This window comes from Marmota marmota, unplaced genomic scaffold, assembly GCF_001458135.2.
Source record: "Marmota marmota marmota unplaced genomic scaffold, marMar, whole genome shotgun sequence".
Lineage (NCBI taxonomy): Eukaryota > Metazoa > Chordata > Mammalia > Rodentia > Sciuridae > Marmota > Marmota marmota.
Window position 1 is genome coordinate 33,417,277 of NW_026000142.1, and position 20,092 is coordinate 33,437,368.

A 20,092-nucleotide genomic window follows, 5' to 3' on the forward strand; every position below is an offset into this window, starting at 1 on the left:
CTCATTGACATAAAACATCCAGTACTTCAGTTCTTTTTTATTTTTTTGGAAGTGATATTTAATAGGCACATAAGGCTGCTGCAAGTCAATAAACAATTTTCATACAACAATAGTGTATGGAACCCCTCCATTTTTAGGACAGATATTCTATTTGATGAGGGTGTGTGGATCTGTTGACAGTTGGTAATCCAGCAAGAAGTGCACAGGCTAGTTTAAACAGATAGTGTCTGTCGCTTTGACATGCAACAGTGAGTGCAGCATAAATAAATAATTTCATTCCTCACAGTCAGACTTGAATTTGCCAGGAAAGATTATTGGGGTGAATTTAACATTATGAAAACATTTGTGATTGGACAACTAATGGGAGACATGGGTGCTTTTTGCTGGCAGTGAACTGGCAAACTTACTGAAACCTCTGTAAATATTGTCTGGTACTTGAACACTGCACACATGGATTTTATTTATGATGCTTTTCAAGAACCCTGAACTTGGGATCAGCTGCTTATAGTGTAAAAAGCAGTAGTAGACCACCCAGCATGATTCAAGAAATAAATAAAATCTTAGAAATATAGGACATATACCCATCATGCATTGCTAAGTTGTTTGTATGTTGAAGTATACAAACATTATTAGGTTTTAATGGCACCAAGATATTCTAAGGAAATAGCCTTGATTAATGTTGCATATTTAAATTTAAAACATCTTTCTGATGGTAATCCAAGTATTTCTATTTAGAGGAAGTATTTGAATTACTGTATTTCTTCCTTAGGAAAAAATAAAATTATTTGAAAAATTGTTGAGAAATTTAAACAGCAATTCTCACACTTATGCCAAATTTCAGGAAACCTAATACGTGAATAATCCAGAGAAATCTGTACTTTCATTATCCTAGTAAATAAAAAGAAAATGAGAAGACAGTGTTAGATTAAAAACTATACCCTTCTATTGCATTTCATAACCTAAGAATGTTGTTTATAAACTAGATACAAATATTTCTGTAGGAGAGTTTTCCATATCTGAATTATAATGCAAAATAAACAAAAGATATCTTAGAATAATTTTTTATTCTAAGATATTTAAGGATATCTTAACTGCTGAATAGTAGAAATATCTTCTAAGAGAAATTATACCTCTAATCTAGCTTGTATTATTGCTGGGTAAATATTATTGAAATAAAATAATTTCTATATATTTCTGTTATAATAATTCTCAAAATGTAATAGCTTCTCTTCACTAATAGACTAAGTAACTAACCTGGTGTTCTGGGGCCCTTACATCCTTATTTCTTGGTGTCTAATTATCTGATCTCTTCCTTTAGGGCCAGTAGACCTAGGAGGTAGGAGAGCCTTCTTAGGTCTCAGACAGGAGAAAGCCTTTGTGGTGCCATCAGGTCTTAAGCAATCAATCATCAGATACAGTAAGAATGATCCAAATCCATGCACTTTAGAAAAAATTGGATCCAAGCCTACACAAATGAGTCATATAGAGCACTGCTGCTCAAACATGATTGTGTACACAAATTACCTGGGAATTGAGTTAAAATTTTGATTCTGATTCAGTAGGTTTAGGGTGGTTATTATGTATATGCACAACTCATAAATTTTCCAGTGATGCCTGTCTGTAGTCCACACATAGGACATGTGTTTTAAGTAGCCAGGACTTGGTGGATGTTTGACCAAGGTAGACAAGACAGAGATCAATAGGACACAGAGTGGGTTCTTTGGAAGGGTAAAAAGAGGAATGAGACAGGAAGCCAAACATTTGCACTGTTAATAAAAAAAAAAATCTCTTCATTTTATGCTTCACTTCCCGGGAAGATCAATGCACATTTTTCCCTTTTCTCTCTTGGTCTGCTTTCGGCCTTTCTTCCTGAGCTCACAAAATTTGATACTTTTTTGCTCATTATGCACTAACATTTCCAATTTTGAGGAATCTCTAATCCCTTAATGCTCTGTTAAATACTTTATGTCATCATGTGGCTAATAAATGAAAGTTGGATATACAAAGTGAACTGTGTTATATTCTGTGCAAGAAATTTAAGCACAAGACTGATCACAAATACTGAGAAAGGGAACTGAGAAATAATCAGAGGACACATTCATACATAAGAAAGCCTACTTCAAATTTCCCATGAAAAAGATTTTCAGTGTTATATACTGAATGTTTATACTGCCTATTGAGTTTTAAACTGAATATTTCTTTGACAGTATAAAATATTTGTGCACCATCTTTACTCTTTCCCACCCTCCCAGATTGTCTAATACACACAATAGTCTTTCCTGGGGACCAGCCCAAATGGTCTCTTAAAGTTCCTACGACCAGAATGATTGCACTTCAAAGCGTGCATTGTTGTTTCATCTCTTTATGCTGCTTTTTATCAATTTCCAAGATAGTTAAAGCTGAAAGATGAAAATACTTCAAACAAAAAGCAATTATTTAAAAAAAATTACCAAATAATTGAAGCCGATCAGTGTTCACACTGTTGGAACTTTTATCCTTTCCTACCAGACCTTGAAGTCTGTCAGATTTTGCTGAGACATTCATATTAGTGAACATCTGGATCGTGTCATAGTTGGGTCTGATTTTTGCCTAACAGTTTCTTTGTGGATTTGCCTCCCACAACACATATGGTTTATTTCTTGTGTTTATCCTTAGCTTGGCAGGGTTTTGAGGTGTCATGTCTCTTTTCATCTTTACTTTTTAAGGGGAATGATTTTGCATAAATTATTGTCTTTCTAGGTGTGAATTATGATAGTGCTCTTTTTCATGTGTTCTGTAGAGACTATGAATAAATGCCTGTTCTTACATTTTCTTCTTGTGAATTATATCTCATTACAAGATATGTAGTTTCTTCTATATGTATATTTTTTCACATTTTTTCTACTTTTGAAAGCTCTTCATCAGCATTTGTAATTGCTTAGACTATGCCCCACGCTTTTTCACAAAAGTGCACTTAACACAATATGGTTTTTATTGAGCCTATATACAAAAAGAATTATTTTGATTTTTGTCAGATAGTTTATAAAATAATGTTGAAAAATGCCTTCATTTTATGCTTGAAAATGCTAACTTCAAAAATTACATATTAAAAATACACCAATTGGGGCTGGGGATGTGGCTCAAGTGGTATGACACTGGCATGCGCGGGGTGCTGCATTCGATCCTCAGCACCACATAAAAATAAAGTAAAGATGTTGTGTCCACTGAAAACTAAAAAATAAATATTAAAAAATTCTCTCTCTTTCTCTCTCTCTCTCTTTCTCTCTCTCTCTCTAAAAAAAAAAAAATACACCAATTGAGTAATTTACTTTTTACAGTACATCCCTGAGAGTGATGATGGCAGACATAGTCCCAAAATGAGAATTAAAAAATAGTATAGTTGGTATCTTGATTTAATGGAATTTTGATAGGAAGGCTGCAAAGTCAAATATATATTTTAATTGTAATTCTTGTAGAATTTCTTTTTAAAAGTTTAAAAGGCAAAAAGTAAACAAATGAGCAACTGAATTGCAGGGGTAAGGGAAATTATTGCTATTGTTATGATTATTAATTTAGAATGGGAAGAGCAATTACAGGTATAAGAGGCTGAGCAAGCTACCTGTCTAGGGAGTGTGGCAGTAGATGTAATCAAGAGCATTTTCTTTGGAAACAAGGAGGAGCATCTTTTTATCAGGAGTGAATATAGATTAGCATTATTGGGAAGCAACTTTATGGATTAGTTCCTTGTCATTTCCTTTTTACATGTGAAGAACTGAAAATCCACTTTTATAAGTGGGAGAACTTAGGCCAATGAGTATTAAAAATATAAATACCCGAAGACATTACCAGCTAAAGGGGTAGAGCTGCCATCACCACTTACTTGCTGGCCCCTAAAACCCCCTCTCTCAACTGCTCTGATTTGAACTTGGTATTTCCTCAGTGTGGGTGAGGGAGGCACTCCACTTGTTTCAGTCAGCTTTTTCACTGTGGTGACTAAAAGACTCAAGTACAACAATTTTAGAGGGGGAAAAGTTTATTTGGGGTCTGATGGTTTCAGAGGTCTCAGTCCATACATAGATGGCTCCATTCCTTGGCTCAAGGTGAGGCAGATCATGGCAGAAGAGTGTGGCCTAGTGAAAAGGCTGACATGAGATTAGGAAGCAGAATTATACTTCACTCACCAGATACCAAATATATATACCTCAAAGGCACACCCCCATGAACCATCACCTCCAGTCACACCTTACCCACCTTCAGTTACCACTCAGTTAATACCATCAGGGAATTCATTCACTGATTGGGTTAATGCTCTCATAACTCAATCATTACCATTCTGTCTGATAACAGGTAGAAATAGAACAACTGACCATAGAATCAAGATGTTAATAGGTCATTAGTGTGGCAGTTGAATTTTATGTGATAGTTTGCTTCCTGGAGATGGCAAGATCTTCAAGAAACACAAATTTCTTTCCTTTTTTCCTTTTAAAGTTATGATTTTTAGCTCAGAGTTTCCAAAATTACTGTATGGGGTGACAAGGAAGCTTTTTCTCACTGAAGAGAAATATTCTGTTTTAACAATGTGGAAATATCTTTTAGGGCATTACTATGTTGAAGCGATTTTTAAAAATGTATTTATTAGTTCTAATCAGATCAGTAGAAAGCTCTTCCATTTATTGTACACAAATGAAGAATTTTTCACTTCTCTGGCTGTGCATGAAGTAAAGTCACACCATCCGCTTTGCCCTATCCAAAGTTGTTAAAGCAATTTTTAAGAGATACTGGGCCAGGCACTGTGGCGCATGTCTGTAATCCCCATGGCTTGGGAAGCTGAGGCAGAAGGATTGCAAATTCAAAGCCAGCCTCAGCAAAAGTGAGGTGCTAAGTGACCCAGTGAGACCCTGTCTCTAAATAAAAAACAAAATAGGGCTGGGATGTGGCTCAGTGGTTGAGTGCCCCTGAGTTCGATTCCTGGTACCCCAAAAAAATAAAAAAAAGAGAGATACTGTAATTAAATACTACACGGTCGAATGCTATCGAGTACTGCAAAATGACACAATAGTGCATTAGAACATGAAAAAGACATCCATATGAAATTGAAAATCCTAATCTATTTTTAATAACTAAATTTAGGATTTCAAGATAATCTTAAGAAATATTTCATATGTCCTAATAAATAATAAGAATAATGTGCTTTCTAAGTTGTCATTTTTGATTGAGAGTTGATCAAAACTTGGTGTTTAACCCCAAGGGAAGTTATCCCTCCTGATTTCACTTTTACTGGGCAAGTCTGTTGACCAAGGACCCACTCTGGTAGAAGGTTGGACTGAGGAACTTCACACTACAGTGGCAGACTGGAGAACTTGGAATTTCAACAAAATGTTCTCAGTGTATTTTAGAATTTCTAAAACTTTCTGTTATAACCCATTAATTAGCAATTTATAAATTTAGTCATGCACTAAGTAAAAAAATATTTCACAAGTTACATGTATTGGGATTGAATGAACATACAAAGGTTCTAATTACTGGTTCTGAAGAATGAGAACATACATAGGATTTCCTTCTGAATGTATGTTTATAGATATTGATATTTGTAATATGCTAGGAAGCAGCATCAATGACAAGCATTTTTATAGTTGCTACAGCCACATGCTTATTATTGAATGCTAACAATTTTTAAAGTTTGTTTATGAAATTTTGTCTTTGATATGTTAAGCTTTTATGAAAGGTTATATTTCTCACAAGAGTAGTATTTCAAATTATTTTTAAATAGATATATTTTTAACAAAATTATTTACAAAAATAGACACCAAATATGCATTTAGATTACAACCTTTTTTAAAAAAGGGTTCTATTTTAAAAGGTTCTATTCTTTTGTATATTTTGTATAAATTCAAACATTCTTTTTTGTTACACTTAGACAGTTTAAGAAAGATACAGAAAAAAACCATTATTTTTCTTTGATTTTTTTAGAGCAAATAAATTACAGACACCAATTAAAACATTTTATAATGGGCCATGACCCACTTTTCATTGGTTCTTTCATTTTCTATATTGTTGCAAAGTGCCCACATCAATAAATTATTTCCTTGAATGTGCTTTGTGTTTGGGTGAACTAAACTAAAATATTTTTATTGTAGTGGTAGTTTATTAAAACTCTGTGATACAATATGGTGATGGAATATTCTGTTCCAATTGGATCAAGTGAGATCAAATAACAAATTGTAATTTCAGTTTTTAAAACTTGCTAAATGTAGCCAGACATAATTGGGCAAGCCTATAATCTCAGTGACTTGAGAGGCTGAAGCAGGAGGATTACAAGTTCAAAGCCCGCCTCAGCTGAATTTGTAAGAATTCAATATACTCATTGACAGAATATTTCTCCATAAAAATACAGGATGTTTTTCTGATGCTATATATTAGTCATTAGATAATAATTTAGCCCACTTTCCAAACCAAATAAGTTATAAGTAGTTTCAACTGACATGTAACTGGGTCAACAATAATGCAAAGAAGAAAATGAGCAATGTTTCTAAACTGGAATAGGGTAGCAATGCCAATGTGATTTATAGATGCACCCTGATCAGTCAGTGGAATTTATTGAAAGGCACAGATACTTAGACTTCAACTCATTGGTATATATTTAGCAGCAATTCAAAACACTGCATGAATAAAATAAAAGTATTTGAGACCTAGTAAAACTGTTTTCTTATTTGAAATTCAAGGAAGCAAACCCCCAGAAAATTGAAGTGCATTTAAAAAAAAATGCTACCTAAAGTGGAAAAAAAAAAGTGTTTGATTTTTAGACACAAACTTTGCCTAAAGAGCTTAAACCTTTCTGGATTTAGCTATCAACAAAATAAACAAAGCATTAAGAACTGGGCTACACAAATGGTATGGATTTACAAAATGTATTTACTTGAGGTCTAATGCTCCAGTGAGATATACAGAGAAAAGATGGAAGTTGAGACTTCAAAATTACCCCAGTTGTGATGACTTGAACACATTTATGAGAACTTTTGCTTAGGTACTATATAAATAAACATTGTATCTACAAGTATATTGTTTAGATTAAGAGAAATAAAATACATTCCTTTGTTATATGACAAAACACTTGACAGTTTAATGTAATGGTGACAGATTCAAGACAAAGCTAGGCCTCATCTCTTTTGTTTTCATTAAAAAAAAATAGGAAACTTTGCCAGTCAACTGTGTGTGCTAATCTCACCTGTAGCATTGTTTAGCCACAAGTTACTCCATCTACAGTATTCTTTGAATAAATACAGGCTTCATATTTTAATACTATTTTGTGGAATTCTCATTGCTAATTGATAAGGAGATGTTGGAACCCCAGGATGTGTACACTAACACTAGGTGAGTGAGGTAGGTGAAATGTAACATAAGTTTCTGTTTGAATTGTGTTTAAGCACAGAGAGGTCAACAGATAAGACAGCATCTCCAAGCCATTCATTTGTGTTATTCCAAACTCGAGCTAAGTGTGGTGGGTTGAACTAGAGAAAAAACTGTGGCACAAAGACTAGATGGAAGATGGTTATAGGAACACTGCCCAGTATTTTGGCTACAGCTGAGTAAAGATAAGTGAGGTCAATATTAATAGGAACAATAAGGAGAGTGTGGGTGGGGTAGGAGGTACAATGTATGACATATAACATCACCTGCCTGGGATGAGTATATGGACTATAAGTAAGAAGTGATAAACCACAATCCATGAAAAAAATAAATGAGTACATCATTTTGACTCAAAGTAGTGGGCTGTTTACTTTTCTTTTTGAACCATGTGCTCTATTTATTTAGAGTACTAATTCCCAGATTTTTTTTTAAAGCACTTTTTACACCTCTCTTTCATACTCCTATTTTCTCTACCCAGACTGCCCTTCTCTCTTTCTCCATCTAGGCAAATCTGACTTATGTCTCAATTCACAGTTTAGATATCACCTTTTGTCTGAAGTGCTCTGTGATCTCCCTTCTCACACTAATGCCTCCCTCCTCTTTGAACTCATAGCATGCTTATCATGAACTTCATGTGGGAACCCTACCACCTTATATGTAACCTAGTTCTTTCCACCAGTGATGCACTGAGCTCCTTTCTGTATTTGCCATCATGCTAGGCTCTAGGGAAGAACTGAACTGGATACAAACCCTGTTCCCTATTCTCAGGGATCTCACAGTCTGAAAAGGGATTCAAGAATGTGAAAAAAAAAAATCACACTCATGTGACAAGTGAGTTAATAAAAGAAACATACCAGGCACAAATTTAGCACAGAGAAGGTGGTTAATGTGTTCTAGGGACAGGAAGATCAGAATAAGCTTGCCAGATACAATGGTGGTAATTCATCTCACAGTGAGCTCTTGGAGGATAGGGTTCCTATTTCATGCAGTACCCACATTACTTAATAGGCCACCAGCACAGAATTGGTAGTCAGGCTCTCAGTGACACTTGAGCAGGTAGAAATCTGGTTCCAAAGGACAAAGTGTCTAGAAGTCCATTTTCTTCATATTCAAATTTATCTATTTGTTGCTGTTATTGTACTATTTGATTTGATTTGGTTCCTTTCCCTCTGACTGTGATTTGCCTGTATGTTTGAAATGGTGTTTTCTTTGGTTAGGTTGATTATGAAAATGGTCTTACTACATGAATCCCATTTTTGCATCTTTCTTCTCTATTTCATTTTGGGGTCCTCATAACCTACTAACTTAAAAATATATATTTCTATAATTAACTAGTATAAAGAAATTTTTAGAAATCAAACAAACTAATAGGATTTTGCAATTGCTTTGAAATATAATGCTTTCCTCTTTATGGAAATTTGTATTTTCTAAACATTGACATTAATTTTAAATAATTATTAAGATAAATTAAAATGAAAACACAGTGTATTTGGCATTGGGCCAGTTTATATCTAACATGTTATTATACAAAAAGGTGATGTTGAATCCTACTTATTAGTGAGTGTGTCTTTGAAGTCATGGAACTGGATAGATGTGGACTAAATGGAAATTGTGCTTAAAAAATGAATTTGTAAGCCAAAGATATCCAAATGTTATACTGATTCCTTCCATATTAATAAAATGCTTGCCTATGAATTTCAGAATAGGCAATATCAATAACAATCACCTGCAATCTTTATAGATCTGGAATGAAACCAAACTGATGATGGTAATGACACACTGTAGAATTTCATCCCCATATTTTTTTAAGTATGACATCAAAAAGAAAAATATTTAATTTAAAGGTCATAAAAGTTCACATCATCATCATAAATATAGAATCTAGTTTACATATGACTACAATGAAGAAATCTGTTAGCTAATTATGTAGCAACCTGACTCTGGTTTTCAGAATTTCCTAAGCTTATGTTCCTTAACACCATATGTTACAGGGAACAGTAAAGACATCTGAATTCAAATATTTTGAAGAAATGTGTATTTAGCAACTGAATACATGCTAAAAGGAATAATTTACAGCAGCAGTTTCATTACATTTTTTTCTCTCCAGTTTTCTAGTTCCCATCTGAAATGCAATGATAAATACAGATATGGAACATATTTACTACCTGGCAAAAAGCATGCTTGTTGAATGGGCACAAATCTTCTGCCCTTAAATATAAGTACATAAACCACCTTGTCACCTGTGTGGGAAAATCTTGCATTTTAAGGTGATGTTCAACACATTGAAATGGAGTACCTATAGAAAGTTGTATTTTACACTGTTCTTCCTCTTTGAAATTATTTACATCTCTTTTGCCTAATGTGTAGGTAGCAAAAATATTAAACACATACCATTAAAATCACTAAATAATACATAAAAAGAAGCAATAAGTGTGCATCTACATGCATTTACATTTTACATTTTATTTCAATGGGGCCTTAATTCCTCTGCTGTGATGCATCTTTTTTTATACTGTAAGGTTGCTGTTATAATTTCCCTAAGGTCACATGAGTCTCTTAACCAAGTTTCATCTCTGATGATACATGCATATGCCAAAGTCTATTAAAGCTGAATTATTAAATGGGACATTAATTATACTTCGTGCAAACTGCCCCTTCTCAATACACATCAGCAGAAAATGATGACTGTAATGAGTTAATTATCTGCAAGTTATACATATAATTTTTTTCAAAAATTTAGATCTGATGGTTTATAAAGTCATGCCAGTAGATTTTTTTTCTTTTGATGCTTTTAATTGAAATCTAGACTTTTTTCTATTGATATTTCATAATGCTAACCAGAATGCATTCAGGTTTTGGAAGGCATCCATAAGTTACCATACAATATCCATCCCTTCAAATCCTCCATTTTTAAACACTAAGAAGAAATAAGATACTTTTGTTATTGTGAATAAATTTGTTTCAGCTGCAAATTTAGAACAAAATGATACAACTGAATTTTAGTACCTTTAAGTTACTCTACCAAAATATGACCTATTTTGGAGCACTCTTTGTTCCTTGACTTATATTTCAAACACTTTTTTCCTGTACAGGAGTGTATTCTTCAAACGGTTTAACAATCCATTTGAGGATGCACATCCAAAAGCAACACCATATTAGTCAATGGAGCCTAAAATTGGATGTAGAATACTTTTAGGCTTTTATTTGAACAAGTGTCAACAAATTATTTATTCAAATAATCATTAAAACTGAAACATGAGCTTCCATCTGGGAAATATTTCAGCTGATGGGGAGTAACAATGCACTGCAGTCTGAGGTGAGAAATTAGTGCTGTTAATTAGAATCCCAAGACAACTGGAGTTAAAACTTCAATGTCACTTCATTAATTAGTAGTAAGATATTTTCTTCCTTTACATTTTTGTGTGTGACAAGGACCTAGGGGAGTGAGGTGCTAAAAGAACAGTGTTATAATGCTGAAAGTCTTAGGCATATTGAAGTCCATGACTCTCAAGGAATCATCTTGGGACAACAAAGTAGGCAAATCCTTAATTAAAAATCGTTTGCCTTATTTTGTGAGGAAACAAAGAGTTTCACATTTTCTTAAGTGTGGGTTGTATTCTGGAAAATAGTTTAAGTCATTCCCATTGACCTGAGAAGAATGATGTATTCTTCATACAGATAATTGTATTTTTAAAAAGTGAGATAAGAGACAGCTGATTTAGACCAAAACAGTTAGGAATTTGTCTTTAGAAAGTTATTCTGGATACTATTGGTCTCTCTTTTCATGAATCATTAAGTGGCTTATACAATTCTTAGTGGAATCGTGAGAGAAATTTTATGTCTAAAATATCATGCTGAGATTCAAGCACATAATTAAGAGCATTTTCTATTAACACTATATTAAGAAAAAGCTTATTTTCATGAGCTGTACAGTTCATTTTTCTCCTCGTTGATCCTTTAGATATAATAAAATGCATTTAACAAATCAAGTTGTTTTTTTCCCTTTGTTTTGGCTGGTTAAATGCTCTGTTTTTTGTAGAACATTATGCAAGTTAGAATTAATTTAAATAATACTTTAAAAGAGGAGGTGTCAATAGCTTCCATTTGTTTGATTTCCTCTGAGAAATAAGGCATAATTTACATCCTGTTTTGGACATTAACAGTTAATGATATATATGTTTCTAGAGTAACATGAGCTATCCCTCCTAGAACTGAAAACAAAATGTTAAAAAAAAAAACAAGCAGCACACAAATGGAATTTTTAAAACAAACTATATAGCATAATAATTGTAAGACAAAAACCTACTCTAGCTTAGAAAACAGCTAATTTTTACTGCATATTTGTCATGGTACATTTAAATTATAGTTTTAATAAAATACATCTTTAGATCAAAGCTGAAAGAAGACATCAGTAGTAGATCAGTGTATTCCATTTTGCTTCTGGATGATGGATGGCTTATGTTTTTTATATTTCCACAGAACATTTCATTCAGTATCATTTTACTTATTTCACTCCTCCAGTACATACAAACACGAGTGCTGGTAGACAAAAAGTATCCTTGAATCCAACCACATTTTGGAATATTCATCAGCTTAGTAAATCCATGCAGTTTATTTTAAACTTTCAGTTCAATCAAATGGCTTTGCTGATGCAGTTTTTCTCCTTTAGATGGCAATATGGCAAATGACGTTTTTATTTCTCAGGCAAGGAAGAAAGCGAAACCTGTACAATGAAATCTCATAGGAAACATAAAGTCTGCTAAAGTGAACATCTGTGCTCACCTGTGATCTCTGTTAGGTGTTGGTATTAGGAAGAAAGCCTGTTAGGAAAGTTATTCATGGACTTAATTTATAATTGGTGGAACTCAGTTGAATTTCCCACCATTGTAAACATCCACATAATGCCATGAAAAAAGTTCATGTATATTGCATTTGTTTTCCAGTTATTGTCTAGGCAAGGTTCTACTTGAGGTTTTTAGAGGTAATGCAGCTCAGACACTCCTGGGTGCCCTCTCAAATTCGTGGGTCCTCCTATTTCTACCTTTCTTATTTTCTTGTAAGTGCTTCCATTTATTACTGTTCCCTTGAGTATGTCCTGGCCTTTGCCGACGTTGTTTTCGGTCCCTTTTCCAAACTTGTTCACAGAATTCATCCATTGTGTTCAGGTTGGGGTGGTTGATGAGCTGCATGAAGTCTCTGTACCACACCTTCTGGCTAGGCGTCATGCTGTTGGACATTTCTTTGGTCTTGGAGCCATCTCCATCATCATCCTTATGAAGAAGTTCTTCTAGATGCTCTGTGTCAATGACTTCTAGGGTCACTTTAAGGAGAGTTTGCATAAATCCATGCTCCACAGCATGACACAGGTAATTTCCAGAATCCTTCCTCTGTAGACTACGGAGCAGAAGTCCTTGTTCTGTCCTGATGATATGATCATCCACCCTGATCTGGGGGAGGGGAGCATAATAGAATAATTATATATGTATACTAAATATAAGATCTAAAAAAGCGCCAGTAAAAATTTGCATTGTTTGTTGAGATACCTTTTAGCATTTAACAAAATTGCAAACTTAATAAAAATGATAGGCTTCTTGCATCAGAAAAACGAGTTATATCCACCAATTGTTTTTAAGATACTTGTGCCACTGTTGCAATAGAATTTCTTATCATAATAATTTAATATGTTGAAAAAAACTTGAGGAAAGAATAAAGATGTATCTTATTTTATAAAGTTGAAAGTAAGTATATACATATAACACATACTTTAGATTGAATACTGAAATTGGAACAATACAATCATGATACTAGGACACAAAAGAGTATTAAGTGATTTGAAAAAAAATGAAATAAAAAAATCAGCAGTTGAATAGGCAGAAGAAATAAATTTGAGATTTCAAGTTTAGCAATTATTTATTCAATTTATGAGATCTTGGTTGTGAAATAAGTTGGAGGATATGCTGTTGAATATAATATAACCTCACTTTTATTTTGAACACAATTTACAATAGAGATCTTAAAAAGCCTAACCTGGCAATGTATAAGCTCAACTGACATTGGCACAATGTAATTCTATAGTTTAAAATCTGTTTAAAGTGTCAATAAGAAAACAGGAGTATTTTTACCTTTATATATTCATATTTTGTTTGTAAATTTAAAAGCACATTATAAGGTTTAAAAATCAACTAAATACTCTGGTTTCCCCTTTTAAATGCTTTTCAAGCATTTTAAAGGTCCATAAAACTCAATGAAATTTTTGGTAGACATTTTAGTTTCACAAAGGAAAAAATTGATCTATTGAGGAAGATCTGCTTGAGGCTACCTCAACAATTTGTCAAGAGACCTCAGATCTTTTGTCTCCTATGTCATAAATCTATTGCCTGCTTCTCCCAACTTTCCCTATTTGAAGAGAAAGTTGTGGAAAAAGGAAAAATAAAATAATAAATGTACTTTCAAATCCAGGAAGGTTCACAGTGCAGACAAATGAAAATTAATTGAAGAAAAGTTAAAAATTAGTATGAAGACTTGATTTTTTTGATGAACAAATATAAATAACATAATAGCTTTCTAGATAACCACAATAAGAAATATGGAGACTTGAAAATATATCTCCATACTGGTTCTGGGGCAGCAACTCTTACCAGGTCACATTGTTTCACCAGCCTCTAGATTTACAAAGCCTGTTTTTTAATCAGCCTATATAATAATGCATGAACTATTGGTCAATTAAGAAAAGGATAAGTTGTGCAGAGGTGTACTTTTTTTTTGCCAAGTAAAATCTGGGGTCACTTAACAGTACATGTGATGTATAAATAATTCAGTCAATTGTGCCCCTGTACCTCTTCTTTTCGCTCTTCATTTCGTCTTTGGAATTGCCAATAAACCAGTGCTCGCTGTGACTTTGGACTGCATTCCAAAAATGTGCTACTATTTTCTACTCCATAAATGATTCTCTCTTCAAGACTGTGGACATGATGATTATCTGGCCAGTGACAAGAAAATGAAAAGAGACAATGTTAGAAAAGTAATCTCAACTTTTCAAGACATTTACCTGGAAATTCAGTAGATAAATTGTTGTCATGTTGGACCCTGTTTTCAGATTGATTCAAGATGGCAGAAATATCAAGGCTGTAAGGGTTTCGGAATCCAAATGCCTACCTATATAGACTAATCATACTGTTATAGGTTGTACAAAGCATACATAGAGATTTGTCTACCTGCAAATAACATATTAGCAAAATCAGTGATATGTGGAGTATAACTAAATATCTTTATATTACATGATAATACTCTATAAGAAATTATTTTTACTATAAAACTCTTCTCTCTGACTAAATGGAGTCAGTTTGTATTATACTATCATCTAGCAGAAAAATTACTGAACTGGGCTTTTGGAAAGAAAAATCTGTTTTTCAGAAATTATTTTTGTCTCTTTATGTTTGCTTTTCATCTATAAAATTAAATTCACCAACCAATAATATTTATCTAGTATTTTACAGAAGGTAGAGATTGGGAAGTTTATACTCCCCACCAAAAACCCTTAAATAATCCTCAAGTTTTTCCTGGAGATCAATTGGTGTGAAATGTTTGGGATGGCTCAGAAGGAAGATGCATAATTACAATGCAATGTGGTTTCAATCGTCCTTATTTTAAAATGACACATCTTTTATTATTTTCAAGAATTAGGCTGTGGAATATGGCAAGAGTATGTAATAAAATGCAGCAATATGGAAACCTGTTTCCTGATTAAGTTTCTATTATTTTACCCTTTATGTAACCTCTTTCAATGGGGTAACTGAAACATAGCTCAGATCAAAAGTACGACACAGAGAATCTAGGTAAAACTCATTTGGAGAACAAAACTCCATATTATCTTATATAATCCTGTTTCCATTATGACATCCTGTACAATCTGGAACTCATTAAATTAATTTAGAAAATAATAAATGTATTTTCACATCCAGGAAGGTTGACAGAGTAGACAGATGAAAAACTTTTGCTCTCTACTTCAAACTTAGCTAGGTTTTTAATTTAAAAATTATTCTCTCTCCCCCCCTTTTTTGGGGCATCAATTTGACAGTTTTACTCATGTCATAACCAGCTGAGTACTTTTGTCTGTCATAACTGATACAGCTTGCTTTCAGTAGATTTCAGGATTTCCCAAACCCTTCTTCTATCCAATCCCTGGGCATGGCCTATGTTCCTTGTCTCCTATCTCACCCTGATGCAGTTGACCTGGGCCTCCACTTGCTATCCCCAGGGATATCAGCCCTCAGTTCCTGTTTCTCAACTGCCCTGAGTGTGAAACAAAACTCTTCCCATATTGGGAAGTATCTGTCCCTTCTTATTGAAAAGATCCACCCCCTGGAAACAAGGCAGAATAAGAAATGACACAAACATAAAGAAACAACAATATTTAACTCATTCCAAGTCACGCTTTTTTCCCTCTGCGTTGTATCTCCTTGTGTGTAATTTCTACAATGAATATGGCATGCTTTTTTCCCTCTGAAATTATTAGTGCATCTCAAATTGAAGAAATATGGTACATGTTACTGTGCTAGTTTACAAGACATCTGTTCCCTGGATAGAGGTGAATTGAATTTCTATGTCCAACAGGATCTGGAAAATCTGTAGTTCAGGAACTATCACCAATAATGAGAATGCCTTGTCACCGAGGCCAATACTATTTATATACAGAATAGATTTTTTTCCTACTATTTTTTTGCAGTGTAAATATGTTTGATCTAGAAATCTTTTTACTCTTAGGAAGAACTTTCCATTTAATCTGTCTGTGAATGAATCATAATGTATTTGGCTTGATAATATGTAGGTAAAAAAACATGTGAAAAGCCATTGTCTTCTCTATTAACAGGATGATGCTCAGAGTAACTTATTTATTTCTTGCCTGTTCTGTTTAAATTACCGTCAAAATCTATCAAAGGCTAAGGTATGAGTAAGTTGTTGCTCTCAAACATAGAATTCTATTTAAATCCCTAAATACATTAGTTGACACAGAGAAGATCAATGTGACTTCTATAATGGGGCAATTAATTTATTTTTTGTTTGTTTTTGCAGTGCTGGGAATGGAATCCAGGCCCTCAAACATACTGAGCAAGTGCTCTACCATAGTGCTATACCTTCAGCCCTAAGACTTACATATTATGAGAGAAAGTGCTTCACTATAAATAGATGCAATATCTTCAAAATTACTGAGCTGTCTTCTTTTCTGTTAATCTATTCATTTCAGTTAATCTATTCATATAGTTTAACTTTTCTGATAGCTCTAGGAATACTGTTTGGTTTTTATTTTCTTTTTAATGCATTTTCCAATGGCAGGGAACTGCTCTCAATGTACTAGAAAAAGAAAGAAAGAAAGAGAGAAAGAGAGAAAGAAAGAAAGAAAGAAAGAAAGAAAGAAAGAAAGAAAGAAAGAAAGAAATCATCTTAATAGTAAATGCCTTCTTACATTTAAAGTAATTCATCTTATCTGCTACTTTTCTATAGTTTAATCTGATAGATGATGATTTGTGGTTAAACAAAGGATTTATAGCAAGTTGTTTTTAGTTTAATGTGGTAATATTTTATGGCCTTTGCAAAATCATGACTTTTAGGTTTTCTCACCTTGATAAGATAACTACAACTGGGTAATTTGGTTCATTGGCTTGGTGCCTCCAGTTAGTCTGCTTTGATAACTACTCTTACCAATAACTTAGAATCTCATTCTTCCTTATCTCAACCCTTTCTTTCTCTCCTTTCTGCAAGCAACAATAAAAGAGAATTATCTTCTAGCTAGTAACCAGTGAAGTTTAAGATTCTGTCATAATAACTTTGAATCACAGTCTGTACACAGACTTTGTTTTGTTAAGTTCTGCTGCCATCAGCCATAATTATAAAAAAGTAAATTTCCATTGCATACTGTTGTTCTTTTAATTTTCTATAATAGAATGTTTTGATCATCAGCAACATCTAATTTAAGACCAGAACTTTCATTTAATGTGGTCTCAGCCCAGGACCCATATATTTGAGTGCACAGATATAACCATTAGTAAATCGTAATCTATTAATTTCCCCTCATTTGATAAGTTATAAACAGAAACATAAAAAAAGGTTTAAAAATAATTATAAGGCACTCAAAAAATATCCATTCTGTTCTCTAAGTGTTCTACCCTAACCATTTGCACAAGTTTTGTACAGGTAGGAAAGATTAAAGACCCAATGACAATGTGTTCTTCTCTCTCATTTTTTCTGTCTATTCCCTCCCTCCTTCACCCTCTCCCTCCCTCCCTGCCTCTCCAGAAAGATTTATAAGCAAAGGAAATACTGATATTCTTGTTTTCCTTCCTTATTATATTCTTTACTTTTTCTTGGGACATTGTACTATCAGTTTATTTAAGGCAAACAGATCTATATATGAATGACTGCACAGTGTAGCTGTACTTTTCAGATAATGTATAGGCTTTATAGTTAACCAATGCAAATCAAAAGCTCAGTAGTGTTGATTAAAGATTTCCTGAGGATATGAAATCTTACCTATTCAGGTTAAGTGTAAGTTAATCTCTCTCTGGATTAAATCAGTTGACCTGAGAGCAGTTGACATGGAACCTACTGTGTTAATGGACATGGACTTTAATGAGTTGTTTGGTGGTATTCTCTGGATTGTGTCAAGGGAGCCCACAGCCAACACATTGAGGTTACTCACTGTATTTCTGTCACATTATTGTTGAGTATGGTGTTTTCTGCATTGTGATGCTTTGGGAGATTTTTCTCTGGCCTAGTTTTTAGGAATGATTAAGATTCTCTTGATCAACGGACTTTTTAAAGATGAATTTTGTGATCATATTCCCACTCTACATTGGCTGAAAATAAAACATTAGCCAAGTTGATGTCATACCTTCTAACTATTGGTAAATATGTTCTTGCTGCATGACTGGTTTTGTTCTCTGTCAGTGTACCTGCTTTGCCTTTGAAACACTGTTGTTATTGCTATCTTTGATTTTTTTGAATCAAACAATTGTAAACCATTTTTAAATATATTAGATTATTTTTCAAGTGTAGAAAATGCAGTGTTTTATAATGTTTTAAATACCTTTTTGTTATGATTAAAATATGTCTACATAAAATATTAGAACAATGTCTGGGCATAGTACAGTGGCATGTACATTAAGTGACATTATTGTTACTTCTCTTGTGCTAGCTTAAACTGCCAATTCAAAACTTAATCTTTTTCTGAGAATCTCCACTAAGCTAAATAACAAAATATTTTCCCACATCAATCCTATTCCCAAACAAGTATCAAAGAAAATATTTTCTTTTCAATAGTTCCCCAAAATTTCTTTTCACATATCTCTTTAGAGCACATGTAGTCTTACTTGTTATAATTATTACAGAATGGTTATCTTTCCCAATACTGTGTGCTCCATACCTGGCAGAAAGGCAATCTAGAATGCTTAGAGGATGTTTGCTGAACAGTAAATCCAGGCAACTACACTGAATTTAAAAGCTGAAATCTCAGGTAACTTTGACATCCTTAAGACAAAGAGTTATGATTTTGTGAAAGAAATGAATAAAAATTTCATCAATCAAAAAAGGCATAGGGATTATAACTCTGATTATGATAGAATACTTCATTAAACTGCTGGTGGATGTATGCCTAGCAACATTTTTTAAGTTTAATAAGTTATGAAAGTTGATTTGAGATATGCTAGGAGCAGTGATGACTAATCAAGTACATCCCAATATCAACAGTTCCAAATATGGGATAATAAGAAGACAATGTGATTTGAGAACTCCTATGAACATATTCTCACATCCCCAGGGTGACCAATACCACTGAAGATCCATGGGTGATCTTGTAGATTTCCAGAAAGAAAGCAATCTCACTGAAAATTGTTTTTAAATACATCTCACACTTTGAAAGCAACTGTTTTGAATACAAACTTTTGTCATGAAAATTAGAGTAGACAAGAAGAGTAGAGTTTTAAATTGGCATAATAAATTCTCATGGGTTCAACAATCTGAATAGTAGAGCAAAATAATTGAAAACAACAAAACATTAAAATTACTTTAAAAGCACCATAGTGTGTTTGGATAACACAATGTTACAATATGTTGCAGCTGTTAATGACAAGAAATAATGTTTTTAAGGAAGCAATCTTCAATTAATCATTTCCTCTTTTAGTGGGATAATTTATGGAAATGAAATGAGGCTAATAAACCAGAAAGAATGGGAGGAAAGAAAGAAGTTAAATAAATTGCTTCCTTTTGTAACAACAAAAAAGTCATGATATCCATCATTTGGCCAGAAATATCATGTTGCTAAAGGCCTTATTTAGCATTTGATTCTCTTCCAATATAGCAGAAACAGAAGGCATCACGTTTCAGCTTTCCATTTATTTCACTCTCCATTTTAACCCCATAAATGTCTCCCAAGATTGAAATGTGAATAATGTAACAATCTTAGGAAATTTGATGTCTTGTAGAAGAGACAGAGATGGATGAAGTAGGGAACCATGTATTAATTCACTCTCTGATTTCTGACATTAATTTTGATGTTCTCCCTCTTTATTAAAAGTTGAATTTCATAAATAATAAATATAAAATAAAACTTTGGAGAGAGGCAAACGGTTGCAAATTATTTTCAATGTTTAGGTTATTTAGCAATTAAACTTCATTACTAGACTCCATAAAAATCAAATTCCAGTTGTTTTCT

The 20,092-nt window shown here is 33.3% G+C and overlaps 1 protein-coding gene across 3 annotated transcripts in view; it reads right to left on the reverse strand.

The window, feature by feature from the left end:
* Positions 1 to 6,972: 6,972 nt before the first annotated feature.
* Sema3a (semaphorin 3A) overlaps positions 6,973 to 20,092 on the reverse strand; it is a 447,522-nt gene continuing 434,402 nt past the window's right edge. For all 3 annotated transcript variants that reach the window (XM_048786244.1, XM_048786245.1, XM_015488417.2), the window contains 2 exons: positions 14,223 to 14,365; positions 6,973 to 12,833 (listed from right to left, as the gene is read on the reverse strand). In XM_048786244.1, the coding sequence (XP_048642201.1) occupies positions 12,378 to 12,833; positions 14,223 to 14,365 (599 nt within the window). In that variant the 3' untranslated portion in view covers positions 6,973 to 12,377. The remainder of the gene's footprint in view (positions 12,834 to 14,222; positions 14,366 to 20,092) is intronic.